Source organism: Acanthochromis polyacanthus, chromosome 19, assembly GCF_021347895.1.
Source record: "Acanthochromis polyacanthus isolate Apoly-LR-REF ecotype Palm Island chromosome 19, KAUST_Apoly_ChrSc, whole genome shotgun sequence".
NCBI classification, from domain to species: Eukaryota; Metazoa; Chordata; class Actinopteri; family Pomacentridae; genus Acanthochromis; species Acanthochromis polyacanthus.
Genome location: NC_067131.1, coordinates 32,742,179 through 32,758,902, shown reverse-complemented (window position 1 = coordinate 32,758,902; position 16,724 = coordinate 32,742,179). Strand labels below are relative to the sequence as shown.

Below are 16,724 nucleotides of genomic sequence, written 5' to 3'. Positions count from 1 at the left end.
CAGGAAGAACAGCCGAAGAGAAGTACATGGAGAACTACCATAACCTCCAACCCTGTAAGGACGGAACATGAAGAGGAATATGTTTATTATCCATCTGCTGTTTATTGATTAACTATCTGCTGTTTATTGATCATCTGCTGTTTATTGATGTTCTGTAGATACAGAGATCCGTTCTCCGACCTGTCAGACCTCAGATCAGATTCTACCAACAATGACGGGACCTTTGTCCAAGTCTGAGTTAAACTACAGACAGGAAGTAGAACTTCAGGTGGAGAACAGATTTAAAACCACGACCTGATACTGTCTGGGGGGAATAAACTTGTTGAAGTTCTTCTACAGAACGCAGTACTTTGTCATAAAAAGCATTAAATTCTTCATTTGTTTGGAACAAAGCTGAGAACCCAGAAGCTCCAGGACTTCAGGTGATCCTCCGCTGCAGCAGGAGGCGCTGTGGACCACCAGCTGAAGGATCTACAGCAGGTTCTAAATAGAATAAATACAGACCTGCAGCTTTAACACATTCAGGATGTTTTTATTTTTAGTTCCTTCACTGAACATTCAGGTTCTACTACAAGAGAACCGGAACGTTCTGAAAACATACAAACTTTAATAAAAAATATTCGGTTAATAAAGAACCCGAAACGTCAACAGAACATGAAGTCATTTAAAGTCCATCAGAACATCAGCAGAACCTCAGTGTGTGGTTCTGTGTGTTTGTGTGAAGTCCAGCTGTGAGTCCTCGGCGGCGTTTAGAACGTCATCCACTCGTCTCTGGAGCTCAGCGTCCAGCAGCGACGTTCCCACCAGGTGTTCCTGAAGAACACAAGAACCAGATGATCAGATTCTACAGGAAGGAACCACAGAGCCTTCAGTCTGCAGAAAACGTTCCTACAGCGTTCCCGACAGGCTCTAATAATGTTTAAACAACACAATCTTAAGGCTATTTCTCTATTCAGAACAAACACTTACCTTCTTTTATTCACCAGTTTAAGATTAAAGTTCTCGTTTACGGAGATCGTTGTCAGATCAAGTCACATGAGAACAAACGAGTACGTTCTCCATGCAACATTCAGTGTCTTCAGAAAACTTCCTGCCTTGAAGAACGTTCTCAAAGAAACTAAAAAACGTCTGTTGAGAACATCACCAGAACGTTCTGAACAACAAAGTTTCAGGCTGGTTAACTGTTCTGTCAGGAACGTCCAAGCTCCTCCATCAGAACTGAAGGAACCTGTCAGATCCCTGTAGAACTTGGGGTGCGTTTGATTTTCTTACCTTCTTCTTGGAGGTGGGCGGAGCTACAGGTGGGTTAAAGGTCATGTCTCTGACACTGTAGTCATGGAACAGTTCTACCGGAGACCTGCAGGACAACCAAGAACCAAAGATCCAAATTCAAAAACAACGACATCATCTGGATTCGTTCTCCGTCTGTCTGTGGTTCTAAAGGCCGTCTGTCTGTGGTTCTAAAGGCCGTCTGTCTGTGGTTCTAAAGGCCGTCTGTTTGTGGTTCTAAAGGCCGTCTGTCTGTGGTTCTAAAGGCCGTCTGTCTGTGGTTCTAAAGGCCGTCTGTTTGTGGTTCTAAAGGCCGTCTGTCTGTGGTTCTAAAGGCCGTCTGTTTGTGGTTCTAAAGGCCGTCTGTCTGTGGTTCTAAAGGTCGTCTGTTTGTGGTTCTAAAGGCCGTCTGTCTGTGGTTCTAAAGGCCGTCTGTTTGTGGTTCTAAAGGCCGTCTGTTTGTGGTTCTAAAGGCCGTCTGTTTGTGGTTCTGGTTCCACATTGAGGGTTCTGTGTGTCGTACCTCCGGCTCAGATCCACACTCAGAGCTGCAGAACCGTCACTTGGAGCTCCGAGACTCAGATGAACGGCAAACCGACGCACAATTGGGTGGTAGTGTCTCTAACACGCAACAACACGTAAATACACACAACAACACACAGTAAGACACAACAGTGTAGTAGCTGTGTAGTGGCTGTGTAGTGGTTGTGTAGTGGTTGTGCAGTGGTTGTATAGTGGTTGTACAGTAGTTGTGCAGTGGTTGTATAGTGGTTGTACAGTAGTTGTGCAGTGGCTGTGTAGTGGTTGTGTAGTGGTTGTGCAGTGGTTGTATAGTGGTTGTATAGTGGTTGTGCAGTGGTTGTATAGTGGTTGTGCAGTGGCTGTGCAGTGGTTGTATAGTGGTTGTGCAGTGGTTGTGCAGTGGTTGTATAGTGGTTGTGCAGTGGCTGTGCAGTGGTTGTATAGTGGTTGTGCAGTGGTTGTGCAGTGGTTGTATAGTGGCTGTGCAGTGGCTGTGCAGTGGTTGTATAGTGGTTGTGCAGTGGTTGTGCAGTGGTTGTATAGTGGTTGTGTAGTGGTTGTGCAGTGGTTGTATAGTGGTTTTGCAGTGGCTGTGCAGTGGCTGTGCAGTGGTTGTATAGTGGTTGTGCAGTGGTCGTATAGTGGTTGTGCAGTGGCTGTGCAGTGGTTGTATAGTGGTTGTGCAGTGGCTGTGCAGTGGTTGTATAGTGGTTGTGCAGTGGTTGTATAGTGGCTGTGCAGTGGCTGTGCAGTGGTTGTATAGTGGTTGTGCAGTGGTTGTGCAGTGGCTGTGCAGTGGCTGTGCAGTGGCTGTGCAGTGGTTGTGCAGTGGTTGTATAGTGGTTGTGTAGTGGTTGTGCAGTGGTTGTATAGTGGTTGTGCAGTGGCTGTGCAGTGGCTGTGCAGTGGTTGTATAGTGGTTGTGCAGTGGTCGTATAGTGGTTGTGCAGTGGCTGTGCAGTGGTTGTATAGTGGTTGTGCAGTGGCTGTGCAGTGGTTGTATAGTGGTTGTGCAGTGGTTGTATAGTGGCTGTGCAGTGGCTGTGCAGTGGTTGTATAGTGGTTGTGCAGTGGTTGTGCAGTGGTTGTATAGTGGTTGTGCAGTGGTCGTATAGTGGTTGTGCAGTGGCTGTGCAGTGGTTGTATAGTGGTTGTGCAGTGGCTGTGCAGTGGTTGTATAGTGGTTGTGCAGTGGTTGTATAGTGGTTGTGCAGTGGTTGTGCAGTGGCTGTGCAGTGGTTGTATAGTGGTTGTACAGTGGTTGTGCAGTGGTTGTATAGTGGTTGTGCAGTGGCTGTGCAGTGGCTGTGCAGTGGCTGTGTAGTGGCTGTGTAGTGGCTGTGTAGTGGCTGTGCAGTGGCTGTGCAGTGGCTGTGCAGTGGCTGTGCAGTGGCTGTGCAGTGGCTGTATAGTGGTTGTGTAGTGGCTGTATAGTGGCTGTGCAGTGGTTGTATAGTGGTTGTGCAGTGGCTGTGCAGTGGCTGTGCAGTGGCTGTGCAGTGGTTGTATAGTGGTTGTGTAGTGGTTGTGCAGTGGTTGTATAGTGGTTGTGCAGTGGTTGTATAGTGGTTGTGTAGTGGCTGTGCAGTGGCTGTATAGTGGTTGTATAGTGGTTGTGTAGTGGCTGTGCAGTGGCTGAGCAGTGGCTGAGCAGTGGCTGAGCAGTGGCTGAGCAGTGGCTGTGCAGTGGCTGTGCAGTGGTTGTATAGTGGCTGTGCAGTGGTTGTATAGTGGCTGTGCAGTGGCTGTGCAGTGGCTGTGCAGTGGCTGTATAGCGGCTGTGCAGTGGCTGTGCAGTGGCTGTGCAGTGGCTGTGCAGTGGCTGTGCAGTGGTTGTATAGTGGTTGTATAGTGGTTGTGCAGTGGTTGTATAGTGGTTGTGTAGTGGCTGTGCAGTGGTTGTATAGTGGTTGTGCAGTGGTTGTATAGTGGTTGTATAGTGGTTGTGCAGTGGTTGTATAGTGGTTGTATAGTGGTTGTGCAGTGGTTGTATAGTGGTTGTGTAGTGGCTGTGCAGTGGCTGTATAGTGGTTGTGCAGTGGTTGTATAGTGGTTGTGCAGTGGTTGTATAGTGGTTGTATAGTGGTTGTGCAGTGGTTGTATAGTGGTTGTGCAGTGGTTGTATAGTGGTTGTATAGTGGTTGTGCAGTGGTTGTATAGTGGTTGTGTAGTGGCTGTGCAGTGGCTGTATAGTGGTTGTATAGTGGTTGTGTAGTGGCTGTGCAGTGGCTGAGCAGTGGCTGAGCAGTGGCTGAGCAGTGGCTGAGCAGTGGCTGAGCAGTGGCTGAGCAGTGGTTGTATAGTGGTTGTGCAGTGCTTGTATAGTGGTTGTGTAGTGGTTGTGCAGTAGTTGTGCAGTGGCTGTGCAGTGGTTGTGCAGTGGCTGTGCAGTGGTTGTGCAGTAGTTGTGTACCTGCAGTGTGTGTAGCTCCCACAGCGCTGTGTTCTGGGCGTTGCAGTGCTCTGGTTGGTCGAGCTCCGGCAGGTAGAACCCGCTGCCCTGGACCTCATTATCCAAGAGGAAGTCACACTTAGGGAAGGACTGACACAAACACACAATGTATACACAATGAAAATACAATAAATAGACAATATATAAGCAATAAATACACATAAACACACAAACACACAATAAATACACACACTCACATGTTTACGGTACACACACAGACACACACTCACGTGCATGGCGGCCCTGCTGGCGGCCAGGATTCCCACGCTGGCGTTGGGCAGGACGTGGAGACTGAGCATGCTCAGTCTCTTGATGAACGCCATCGCCCTCTGCAGGCTCACCTGCTTCCTGCGGCGAGTCAGCATGGCATCCAGGCACCGCAGCAGGATGATGACATCATCACTGGGCGCCCCTGAGGACACAACAGTCGCATCCATAGAACTAAGATACACAGTACACCAAAAATACTACACAGTAAATACTACACAGTACACGTACATACTACACAGTACACCGTAAGTACTGCACTGTAAATACTACACTGTAAATACTACAGAGTACACCAGGAATACAAACTGAACAGTACTTCAGATGTAATACTTAAAAAGTACTATCATGCTCTACTACATCCTGCTTGGAGGCGGAGCCTGTGTGAACTCACCTGCGTGGAGGCGGGGCAACATCTGGTACAGCTGGGAGTAGAAGTTCAGAGGGTCAATGTTCAGGACGTCACCTGACACAAACAACAACAGGTCAGCAGACAGGAAGTGACATCATGACTGCTCCAGGTCTGCGCTGACCCAGAATCCACATCTGGACCCAGAATCCACATCTGGACCCAGAATCCACATCTGGACCCAGAATCCAGGTGTGGAGGTCCGTCTCCACAGCGAGGACAGACTCACCTTGTCCTGACAGGATGGTGAAGACGGTCTGGATGCAGTGCAGACTCTCCTGATTGGTCAGATCCTGTGGATATCAATCAATCAACCAATCAATGAACTGACAGCTGCCTTTTTTCAGAGAGGGCGGGGTTTACGTGATTACTCACTCCTGATTGGATGAGATTCTGCAGCACGTTGAGCAGGTCGTCAAAAAACTCCAAGTTAATGAGATGAGCAAAACTGAAAGACACGAGGAGACAGGAGGAGACAGGAGGAGACACGAGAGGAGACACGAGGAGAGATGAGAAGACGAGGAGAAATGAGGAGACACGAGGAGAGGAGACACGAGGAGACAGGAGGAGACACGAGAGGAGACACGAGAAGAGACACGAGGAGAGATGAGAAGACGAGGAGAAATGAGGAGACACGAGGAGAGGAGACACGAGGAGACAGGAGGAGACACGAGAGGAGACACGAGAGGAGACACGAGGAGAGATGAGAAGACGAGGAGAAATGAGGAGACACGAGGAGAGGAGACACGAGGAGACAGGAGGAGACAGGAGGAGACACGAGAGGAGACACGAGGAGAGATGAGAAGACGAGGAGAAATGAGGAGACAGGAGGAGACACGAGAGGAGACACGAGGAGAGATGAGAAGACGAGGAGAAATGAGGAGACACGAGGAGACAGGTGGAGACAGGAGGAGACAGGTGGAGACACGGGGAGAGACGAGGAGACGGGAGTAGAGGAGACAAAATTAGTACAGTGTGTTACTGTGTTGTATGAAGCTACGTGTCCACTAGATGTGTTTTTCCTGCATGTAAACACGCTAAAGTCAAATCACACACATGGTGGGTGGTCACTAGGGGTCACTAGGGGTCACTAGTTCAGATGTTTGAGGACAGTTTGAGGATGTGTGGGAAATTAGATGCGGGGCGTTTACATGCAGGAAAAACACATCTAGTGGACACAGCTTGACTGTGTTGTGTTTTTGTGTGTTTTTGTGTTACTTTGCCAGCCCCTCCAGAACTGCAGGAAGAAGAACTGATTTCTGAGCTTTCTTCAAAATCCTGAAGTAGACGAGGAAGACGATGTTCAGCGTCTCTGTGTGCTGAAGAGGAAGAGGAGGAGTTTAGTTTCTGACTGATCAATAAATGATGATATTATCTATGATGATCAATAATAATATCTATAGATGATCAGTTTCTAAACTCACCAGTTTAATTTTCTTCTCTTTGCTCTCTGAGGCTTCAGCCTCCAGCAGCTCCTTCTGGAGCTTTTCCTCAGCCTTCTGCCACTAAACACACAACAACAACACATTATAACAACACAACAACAACACATTATAACAACAAAAACACATAACACAACAACACACACATTATACACAACAACAACACACTGATCCTACGCCCACTATCAATATCATTATTATTACTGCTTTGAACTCTCTTCCATGTGATTTAGTTTGTAATCAAAGCGTCCAATCAGGCGTCAGAGCTGATGACATCACACTGACCTTCCTCTGCATCCTGGACAGGTTCTTCTTCTTCTCCTTGTTGTTCATGAACTTCTTCTTTGGTGCCGTGGCCTCCAGGTCCTTCTTCATCTCCACCTCCTTGATCCTCAGACTGAGCAGCGTCCGCAGCACCTGAAGGCAACACCATGACTTTAGACGCCCCGCCTCTCTCGCCTGACCAGGTGTGGGCTCATGTGATTGGTTACCTCGGGCTTGACGTTGTAGTTGAGGCTCTTCACGAGGCCGGAGATGACGCGCACGGTGGCCAGCGAGGCCCCACCCACTTTGTCCTGCTGGAAGAGCTTCCTGAACGCATCACAGCACATAGCCGACACCTGGAACACACAGACACCTGAACGCATCACAACACCTGGAATACACAGACACCTGAACGCATCACAGCACATAGCCGACACCTGGAACACACAGACACCTGAACGCATCACAACACCTGGAACACACAGACACCTGAACGCATCACAGCACCTGGAACACACAGACACCTGAACGCATCACAACACCTGGAACACACAGACACCTGAACGCATCACAGCACCTGGAACACACAGACACCTGAACGCATCACAGCACCTGGAACACACAGACACCTGAACGCATCACAGCACCTGGAACACACAGACACCTGAACGCATCACAACACCTGGAACACACAGACACCTGAACGCATCACAGCACCTGGAACACACAGACACCTGAACGCATCACAGCACCTGGAACACACAGACACCTGAACGCATCACATCAAGCTGATCTACTAAAGTCTGCTAAGTCACTTCAGTGTCAAATGATTGTACAACCTCAAAGTAATCAGATTACATCTAAGTAGAGTATTTACTCTGATAAACAAACGCTTCATAGAGATTATATCCAGCTGGGATTCCAGTCGTCTGACTGATGAACATGGTTCTAAAAGGAGCTCCTAAAATGACTCCACAGACAGTGAACTACTTTCTCCATCCAGCTGTAAAAACAGACATCAGCTGCTTCAGACTTGGTTCAGGGGTTCTCCATGGAAACCAGAGTTAGTGTGAAGGAACCTTCAGAACATCAACCTCTATGGACGGAGGACCAGAACTAAACCTGATTACTGCTCAGAACTAAACTTCCAGATGAAAGTTTGCTGAAGAACATGAGAAGAAGCCTGATGGATGCTGGAGAACATTCTCTGGTCAGATGAAGATCAATGAGTTGGGCTCAGATGGAGTCCAGATGTTTGGTGAGAACCTGACCAGGACTACCACAGTGGATGGATGGTCCTGACAGTGAAGCACGGAGGTGGGAGTGTGATGATCTGGGGCTGCATGAGGTCAGAAGGTGTTGAAGACATTTCTAGATGAAGGTCTGAGGAGGAACCAGAGTACTGACTGACCAGATGAAGAAGAGGAACATTCCAGCAGGAGAACATCCAAAGAACAACATCAGACCAGAGCTTTTCCACTAGAACCAAGTGGAACCAGGACCTGGACAGTGTGAGTCCTGAAGCCAGCAGAACCTTTGAGGTGTTCTCCAGAGAAAGGTAGAGCAACACTACCCCTCCAGCAGAGAGCAGCTGAAGAACACAGAAGAATGTGAGAAGATGTGAGCAGAAACGAGTGGACTCTGGTCTCCTCCATGCTCAGGACTGAAGGGATGAAGCTGCTATCAGCCTAAAGCTGCTGATTGAATGTAGAGATACAGAGTGGTAGTTCATAATGAGACATCAAAGAACATCCTGTTCTGTTAGTAGTAATCTGATTACTGTGAGATGATACTCTGGAGTTTTCTTACCTTCTTGTCCGGGTCGGTCATCAGAGGAACCAGCACCACGATGATGTTGTTGTGGAAGTTGAAGTGCGGCAGAGCGAGCAGCAGCTCACAGAGGCAGCGGACGGCCACCTCAGCCAGGCCTCGGTACGACTCGAAGCCCACCGCCTGGCTGCGCTTCTTCTTCTTCTGCTTCCAGTCTGCAGACGGAGGAGAAGATCACACTCTGATGCTGAGCAGAGGACAGGTGTGGGCGGGCCGGGTCCTACCTTTGATGGTCTGCTCCAGGTCCTCCAGGTAGAACTTGTACTGACTCACCAAGCCTTCCTCAAACTCCCGCAGCTGCCGAGTTTCCTTCTTTACCTGCAGCAAGCGAACAACGGTCAACATCTACCAACCTCGATATATTCACTAACAGACCCGGGTCTGAAGGATCAGGAACATTCTGTCTCAGAGTGATGCAGAAAAATTAGTTCATGCTTTTGTGACTTCCAGGCTTGACTATTGCAATTCCTTATTATCGGGTTGTCCAAATAGTTCTCTCAAACATCTACAGTTGATCCAAAACGCTGCTGCCAGAGTACTGACAGGAGTTAGCAAAAGAGATCATATTTCCCCTATACTTGCTTCTCTTCACTGGCTTCCTGTTAAATCCAGAATAGAATTTAAAATCCTTCTTCTGACATATAAAGCTCTTAATAACCAATCTCCATCATATCTTAAAGATCTGATAGTACCTTATTATCCTAGTAGAACTCTTCGCTCTCAGACTGCAGGCTTACTTGTTGTTCCTAGAATTTCTAAAAGTAGAATGGGAGGCAGAGCCTTCAGTTATCAGCTCCTCTCCTGTGGAACCTGCTCCCAGTTTGGGTTCTGGAGGCAGACACCCTCTCTATTTTTAAGACCAGGCTGAAAATGTTCCTTTTTGACAAATCTTATAGTTGGGGCTGACTGGGTGACCCACAGGGGTTCGGCTTGTGTCTTCATTGCACAGCTGACTCCCTCTTGGACGTCCCTTCGTTCTGCCTCTAGTCATGCTGCTATAGGCCTATAGGCTGCTGGGGGACTTCTCTTGACGCACTGAGCCCTTCTCTATCTACCTTTACATTTAATATGTATACCGTTATTGCAGTACATTCACTCTGTTTGCCCCTGTGCTATTTCTCTGAGTGTCCCTGGTCCCAGAGCTGGATGCTTCAGATCTGTGGTTGATGTTCCACCAGCTGGTCCAGTCTCCATCATGTCCACTGTGGGATGCTGCTGCAGACCTTCCTCCAGCCCTCTGCTTCCAACTCCCTTTTTCCACCAGTCAACTCTGCATTGCCTTCACTATACTGTTATGCTAACTTACATACTGTTTGAATTTTACTGCTAGCTATATATGGAGTATGTTTAATGTCAGAGCCGTACATCATCAGAGTAAACTATGAGTCAGTTTTCAATGTTAGCTTATACTTTGTCTGTGTCACATATCCTGTCATGCATGTATCCAAATGTGTGTTGTGTTTTCCTTGCTTTCCCACCCCTCCCTCTTCTCCCATCCCTCCCCCTTGCCCTCCTCTGTCCTTCTCAACCCCCCCAGCCAGCAGGCAGATGGGTCCCCCCTATATAGAGCCGGGTTCTGCTCGAGGTTTCTTCCCTGTTAAAAGGGTGTTTTCCTGCCACTGTCTCCTTTGGGCTGCTCTGGGGGTCAGGCATATGGGTTCTGGAAAGCGTCTTGAGACGAGTTGACTGTAATTGACGCTATATAAATAAAATTGAATTGAATTGAATCTGGATCGCTGGTACCTTGGCGGTTTTCTCTGCGGCGGTCAGCGGTCGGATCCTGTAGGTGGGAACGATGTCTTTGAAGATCTCCATAAGAGAAACCATCACCAGCTTCCTGACGGTCACCGCCACGCTGGGGTCGGCCTCCATCAGCATCCCCCTCAGCTCCTTCAGCCGCTTCACCTGAAAAGTCGACAGAAAATCACGTACCGCCCCTTTAAATCACATGTTCCGCCAATTAAAATCACCCGTACTGCCCCTTTAAACATCATGTACCGCCCCTATAAATCTCATCACACCACCACCCCATTAGAAGTGGTTCTGATTCCAGTCTGGACCAGAACCTCGGTCTTACGCTGCTGATGGGGTCGGACACAATGGCTGATCCCAGGCTGCCGATGGTCATCTTCTTCTGGTTGATCTTCTCCACTCTGAGCCGCTCTATCTGAGCCGGAGTCAGCTGAGGCAGCGCCACCTCTGGACAGGAGGAGAAACGAGAGGACATGCTACAGTCAACACGCTAAGGACAAGACACGCTACAGTCAACACACTAAGGACAAGACACGCTACAGTCAACACACTAAGGACAAGACACGCTACAGTCAACACGCTAAGGACAAGACACGCTACAGTCAACACGCTAAGGACAAGACACGCTACAGTCAACACGCTAAGGACAAGACACGCTACAGTCAACACGCTAAGGAAAAGACACGCTACAGTCAACACGCTAAGGACAAGACATGCTACAGTCAACACGCTAAGGACAAGACATGCTACAGTCAACACGCTAAGGACAAGACATGCTACAGTCAACACGCTAAGGACAAGACACGCTACAGTCAACACGCTAGGGACAAGACACGCTACAGTCAACACGCTAAGGACAAGACACGCTACAGTCAACACGCTAAGGACAAGACATGCTGCAGTCAACACGCTAAGGACAAGACACGCTACAGTCAACACGCTAAGGACAAGACATGCTACAGTCAACACGCTAAGGACAAGACATGCTACAGTCAACACGCTAAGGACAAGACATGCTACAGTCAACACGCTAAGGACAAGACATGCTACAGTCAACACACTAAGGAAAGGACACACTACAATCAACACGCTAAGGACAGGACACGTTACAGTCAACAGGCTACAGTCAGAACGCGCAACAGAACGCGCCACAGTCAGAATATGCAACAGTCACAACACGCTACAGTCACAACACGCTACAGTCACAACACGCTACAGTCACAACAAGCAACAGTCAACACGCTACAGTCACAACACACTACAGTCAACACACGCTACAGTCACAACACACTACAGTCACATCACGCTACAGTCACAACAAGCAACAGTCAACACGCTACAGTCACAACACACAACAGTTGCAACAGTCACAGCATGCAACAGTCAACACGCTACAGTCACAACACACTACAGTCACAACACGCAACAGTCAACACGCTACAGTCACAACACGCAACAGTCAACACACTACAGTCACATCACACTACAGTCACAACAAGCAACAGTCAACACGCTAGTCACAACACGCTACAGTCACAACACGCTACAGTCACAACACGCAACAGTCACAACACGCTACAGTCACAACACGCTACAGTCAACATGGCACAGTCAGAACAGGCAACAGTCAACACATAACAGTTAACATGCTACAGTCAGATCATGTTACAGTCAGGACATGTTACAGTCAACATGTCACAGATGAGGAGGTGTTACCGTTGTCTGACTCGTCCGGTTCAGCTGCAACTTCTTCTTCGTCTTCATCTTCTGGCTTCTTTTCTACAACTTGAATGAAACAGAGCAGACGTGTTAATTCCTCCTCAGGTGATGAGTATTCAGTGATCAATACTCAGTAATCAATACTCAGTATCGTGTTACCTCTCTCGATGCTCTGAGGGATCAGTCCTGTCTTGTCTTTGATGGGCAGCAGGTGGATCACCTCCTTCTCCTCCGTTCTCGCCATCTTTCTGGGAACCTTCTCATAGCTACGAACCACCTCCGAGCTGCGCTTCTTACCGCCGTGCACCGGCCCGCTGGGACGCCACGACGCACAAACAAACACACCTCAGTCAGTCAGTCGGAACCGCCCACTTTCAACTCAGCATCCTGTATGTGTGTGTGTGTTACCATGACGACAGATCTCTGGTGATGAAGGAGGCTCGTTGGGCCAATGAGGTCATCTGCTGCAGGTCGTCGTCCTCCATCATGTCTGTGGGCAGCGACTCCAGAAACTCCTCCTCCTCCTCCTCACCTGTCAGACACACGGCAGGTAAATCTGCTGCATCATGTTTAAATCTGCTCCATGTTTAAATTTGCTGCGTCATGTCTAAATCTGCTCCATGTTCAAATTTGCTGTGTCATGGTTAAATCTGATCCATGTTTAAATTTGCTGCGCCATGGTTAAATCTGCTCCATGTTTAAATTTGCTGCGTCATGGTTAAATCTGATCCATGTTCAAATTTGCTGTGTCATGGTTAAATCTGATCCATGTTTAAATTTACTGCGTCATGGTTAAATCTGATCCATGTTTAATTTTGCTGCATCATGGTTAGATCTGATCCATGTTTACATTTGCTGCGTCATGCTTAAATCTGATCCATGTTTAGATTTGCTGCATCATGGTTAAATCTGCTCCATGTTTAAATTTGCTGCGTCATGGTTAAATCTGATCCATGTTCAAATTTGCTGTGTCATGGTTAAATCTGATCCATGTTTAAATGTGCTACGTCATGGTTAAATCTGATCCATGTTTAAATTTGCTGTGTCATGGTTAAATCTGATCCATGTTTAAATGTGCTGCGTCATGGTTAAATCTGATCCATGTTTAAATTTGCTGCATCATGGTTAAATCTGATTCATGTTTAAATTTGCTGTGTCATGGTTAAATCTGATCCATGTTTAGATTTGCTGCGTCATGGTTAAATCTGCTCCATGTTTAAATTTGCTGCATCATGTTTAAATCTGCTCCATGTTCAAATTTGCTGCGTCATGTTTAAATCTTCTGCGTCATGTTTAAATCTGCTCCATGTTCAAATTTGCTGCGTCATGTCTAAATCTGCTACCAGTGTACAGTGCTGCTATCTGACTGGCTGTTACACAACATGACTGACAGCCAATCACAACTACTGTTTACTTGGAGAAACCAATGAGATCACTAGCAGGAAGTACTGAGGGTTTAGCAAACAGCAGGACACCAGACTTCCTGTTACACAGAAAAGACCAGTAACTCTCTGTAGGTGTTAACAAGTGCTGATGCTGCTAAGCTAATGCTAACACTGAGATGCTAGCCGCAGCTCTTAGCCTGCGGCTAACGCTAGCTGTAGCAGCATAGCATGTTTCCAAAGTCAGATTAACTTTAACTCTGTTTAAGTGACTGAAAAACAACCAGAGACTGAACTAAAAGCACAAACATCAACACAAACAACACAAACACAAACAAACAACACAAACATCAACACAGATCAGGACATTAGCTAGCTAATGCTATGCTAATGCCAACAGCTGAGTTGGCGGGCAGCCACAGATTAACCAGAGTCTGGAAACATAAACTAATAAAGCTTTAAGATGTGGAGCTCAGAGGCAAAGAAAAGAGAAGAACAGACAGAACGGTTATTGATCTCAACTGATCGATCAGTAAACAGCGTTGTAGCGTAGCGTGAAGCTCAGACCTTCACTCCTAGTTCTACTGTTCATGTTCAGTTTGGTACCATGGTTACGAACCATCGGCCTGATCACCAATAACTGATACCAGCTGTAAGGAACCAAACTGATCGATCCGTCATGATCAATAAATAATCCAACTAACGGAATGTTTTCCTCCTGAAGCCTGCAGATCTGAGGATCTTCTAGAGTTCTCCTGTGAAAGGAGCTGCAGCTACAGAGAGGGATCCAGGTGTTATCCAGGTGCCTCTCACCTGGTGGGCTGCGGTAGGTCTCCAGGGGGCGGGGCATGTCTGAGGCCACGCCCTTCACCGCCTGTCGCAGCCTCTTCTGCTCTTTGCGCTGCTTCTTGGCGACGTTCTGCTGCTTCATCTGCCGGTTCTTCAGCTTGTTCTCCAGCTTCACGCCGCTGGTCTTCAGCAGGCGGCGGAACGTCGGCCGGCGCTTCTTGGACCGAGGCTGGAGACGGAACAGAGAACCAGAGCTGTTAAACCTGCTCAAAGTACCAGAGATACTGACAGAAGGTGCTCCATGGCCCTTCAGTCATCTTCTGGAAACACTTTATCTTCATAGCAGCTTCAGGAAGAAATCAGCTGGACTTCTCTGGTCGGTTCTGGAAGACGATAACCTACAAGGTCCAGACAGGAACCAACACGACTGCCGGTTCCTGTCTGGACCTTGTAGGTTGTCGTCTTCAAGAAGCTCAACTGGACGTCTCTGATAGGTTCTAGAAGACCAGCATCTAGAAGGTTCTACCAGAGAACGTCCAGCGGATTTCTTCCTGAAGCTCCTCCGACCACCAGGACTGGATGACTGAGGATCTTTACTGGAACATTTTATTTTTTTTAAATGCTGGCAGTAGAAACACAACATCTGCAGATGTTAGATTTTATTATTTTACATTTTAGTCAGATTCTAATGAGAAAAACAAAATCCACCGTTTCCTGTTCAGTCATTGAATGAGTCGTTCCTTCAGTTTGTTTCTGGATGAAAATATGAAAATAAAACCACACAGATGGTGGAAATAAAGAAAATAAAATAATTATAGAATTTAAAAACACTCCAAACATCCCCAGAGGTTCCTGTTAAACATGAGCAACTTACTAATCCTAAATTAAACGGATTCATGATGAATACATTTGGAAATCCAGTTTCCTGTCTGGACTCAGGAAACCTGATTACAAATTAGACCACGGGAGTCAAAGTCATGAAAAAACGAAAACACAAAACAATAAAAACAACGTATTACAAAAAATAAGACACAAAATGACACAACTGAGAAAAACAAAAACAAAAATGGACAAAAAAGACAAATGACACAAAAAAAGATAAAAAATGTGATAAAAAAGTTACAAAGCGGCAAAAAATGGACAAAAACTAGACAAAAAGTAAAAAACAACAAAAACAAGACAAAATACTACAAAATGATACACAAAACGACTAAAAATTAGACAAATGACACGAACCAAGACAGAAAAGACAAAAAAACTACAAAAATAAGTTAAAATATCACGAAAATGAGACACACGACACAAAACAAACGAAAAAAATTACAAATAATTACACAAAAAAGTTACAAAATGACAAAAAACAAGACTAAAAGCAACAACAAAAAAGACAAAATATTAGAAAAAGTTAACACAAAACAAAAAAAACGACAAAAACGAGAAACAAAAAGACAAAAGTCAGACAAAAAACGAGACAAAATGTTACAAAAATGAGACAAAACGACAAAAGAACAAAGAACAATCTAGTATTTTACTTTCTGATCCAAACAACTTGTCATGGTCTAGAAATGATTTTAAATTTATAGTTTTACTAATTTACAATCTGCAGTTAGTGTCTTCTCTGTAATTTTTACACTTTGAGGGCCGGATTGGACCCTCTGGAGGACCACTTTTGGCCCACGGGCCTCATGTTGGACACCCCTGGTTTAAACTGTCGGTTCTGGACTGGTTCTGGTTCCTGAGACCCGGGTGTCCCAGGTCTCAGCAACCAGAGTCCAATAAAGAACCGACAGTCTAAACCAGTCTAAGTTTAGCCTGTCGGTTCCTGTCTGGACCCTGGTTCTGGACTCTGTTCTGGTTCTGGACCCTGGTTCTGGTTCTTGTAACTCACCGGCCCCATCTTGGATCAGACTCTCCGACCGTCTCCACACAACCAGCAGAACTCCGTCCTCCTCTCGCGGCTCTCTGAGTGTTTTTGGCCGCACGCGTGTCGAGCAGAGACCCGGAAGCAGAGACCGAAGTCCGGCCTCGTGTCGCTCACAGCGCCTCCAGCGGCAGGACGGAGGAACTGCAGCCAGTGGTCGGTTTATTGCCCATTAGAAATGAGAGCAGGAACATAAACTGAAGAATCTGAATTCAGCAACAAACAGAACTCTTTCCCATTCAGAGGATCATTTTAATTCTGTTTTAATTAACTTTCTGTTCGTCACTGGCTGCTGTGTGCAGCTGGTTTAAAGACCTCTAAGATAATAATTTATAATATTTGACACCTTCTCTAAGGTTTTATTACGGCTTTTCTTACTGTCAAGCACCAGAAATAAAGTTTATTCTAAATATTCAGAATTTTGTGGTTTGTTAACCCTCCTGCTGTCTTCATTTAAAGGCACCAAAAACTATTGTTTCCTTGTCTGAAAAAAAATCAATCTTTTGGTAAAAATTTTGCCAAAAGATTTCCCAAAAATGTTGAAAATGTGGACATCAGAAGTTTCACTGTGACAATATCCCCCCCCCCCCACACACACATCTTCATACTTTAAAACGGGTCAATTTTGACCTACTTGTTCTTGCACTTTCGTGACTTTTGCACTCCTGTTTTTTGTTTTTGTTTCTAAGAGCCCTGTAATGTTAAA

General features: G+C 46.5%; 2 protein-coding genes across 2 annotated transcripts in view; one reads left to right on the top strand and one right to left on the bottom strand.

Moving 5' to 3' along the window:
- The window catches only part of rpp30 (ribonuclease P/MRP 30 subunit), a 130,979-nt gene that overhangs the window by 79,703 nt on the left and 34,552 nt on the right, over positions 1-16,724 (top strand). The window lies entirely within an intron of this gene.
- LOC127531095 (nucleolar complex protein 3 homolog) lies at positions 508-16,134 on the bottom strand. Its single transcript, XM_051939548.1, has 21 exons — positions 15,986-16,134; positions 14,122-14,326; positions 12,335-12,458; positions 12,086-12,240; positions 11,924-11,992; positions 10,533-10,654; positions 10,199-10,360; positions 8,680-8,773; positions 8,435-8,610; positions 6,853-6,981; positions 6,647-6,778; positions 6,344-6,424; positions 6,138-6,238; positions 5,295-5,367; positions 5,149-5,212; positions 4,905-4,976; positions 4,474-4,655; positions 4,205-4,333; positions 1,793-1,890; positions 1,273-1,357; positions 508-813 (listed from the first exon to the last, which is right to left on the bottom strand). Exons 1-21 carry the CDS (start codon positions 15,992-15,994, stop codon positions 694-696), a joined length of 2,382 nt encoding a protein of 793 aa, XP_051795508.1. The 5' UTR covers positions 15,995-16,134; the 3' UTR covers positions 508-693.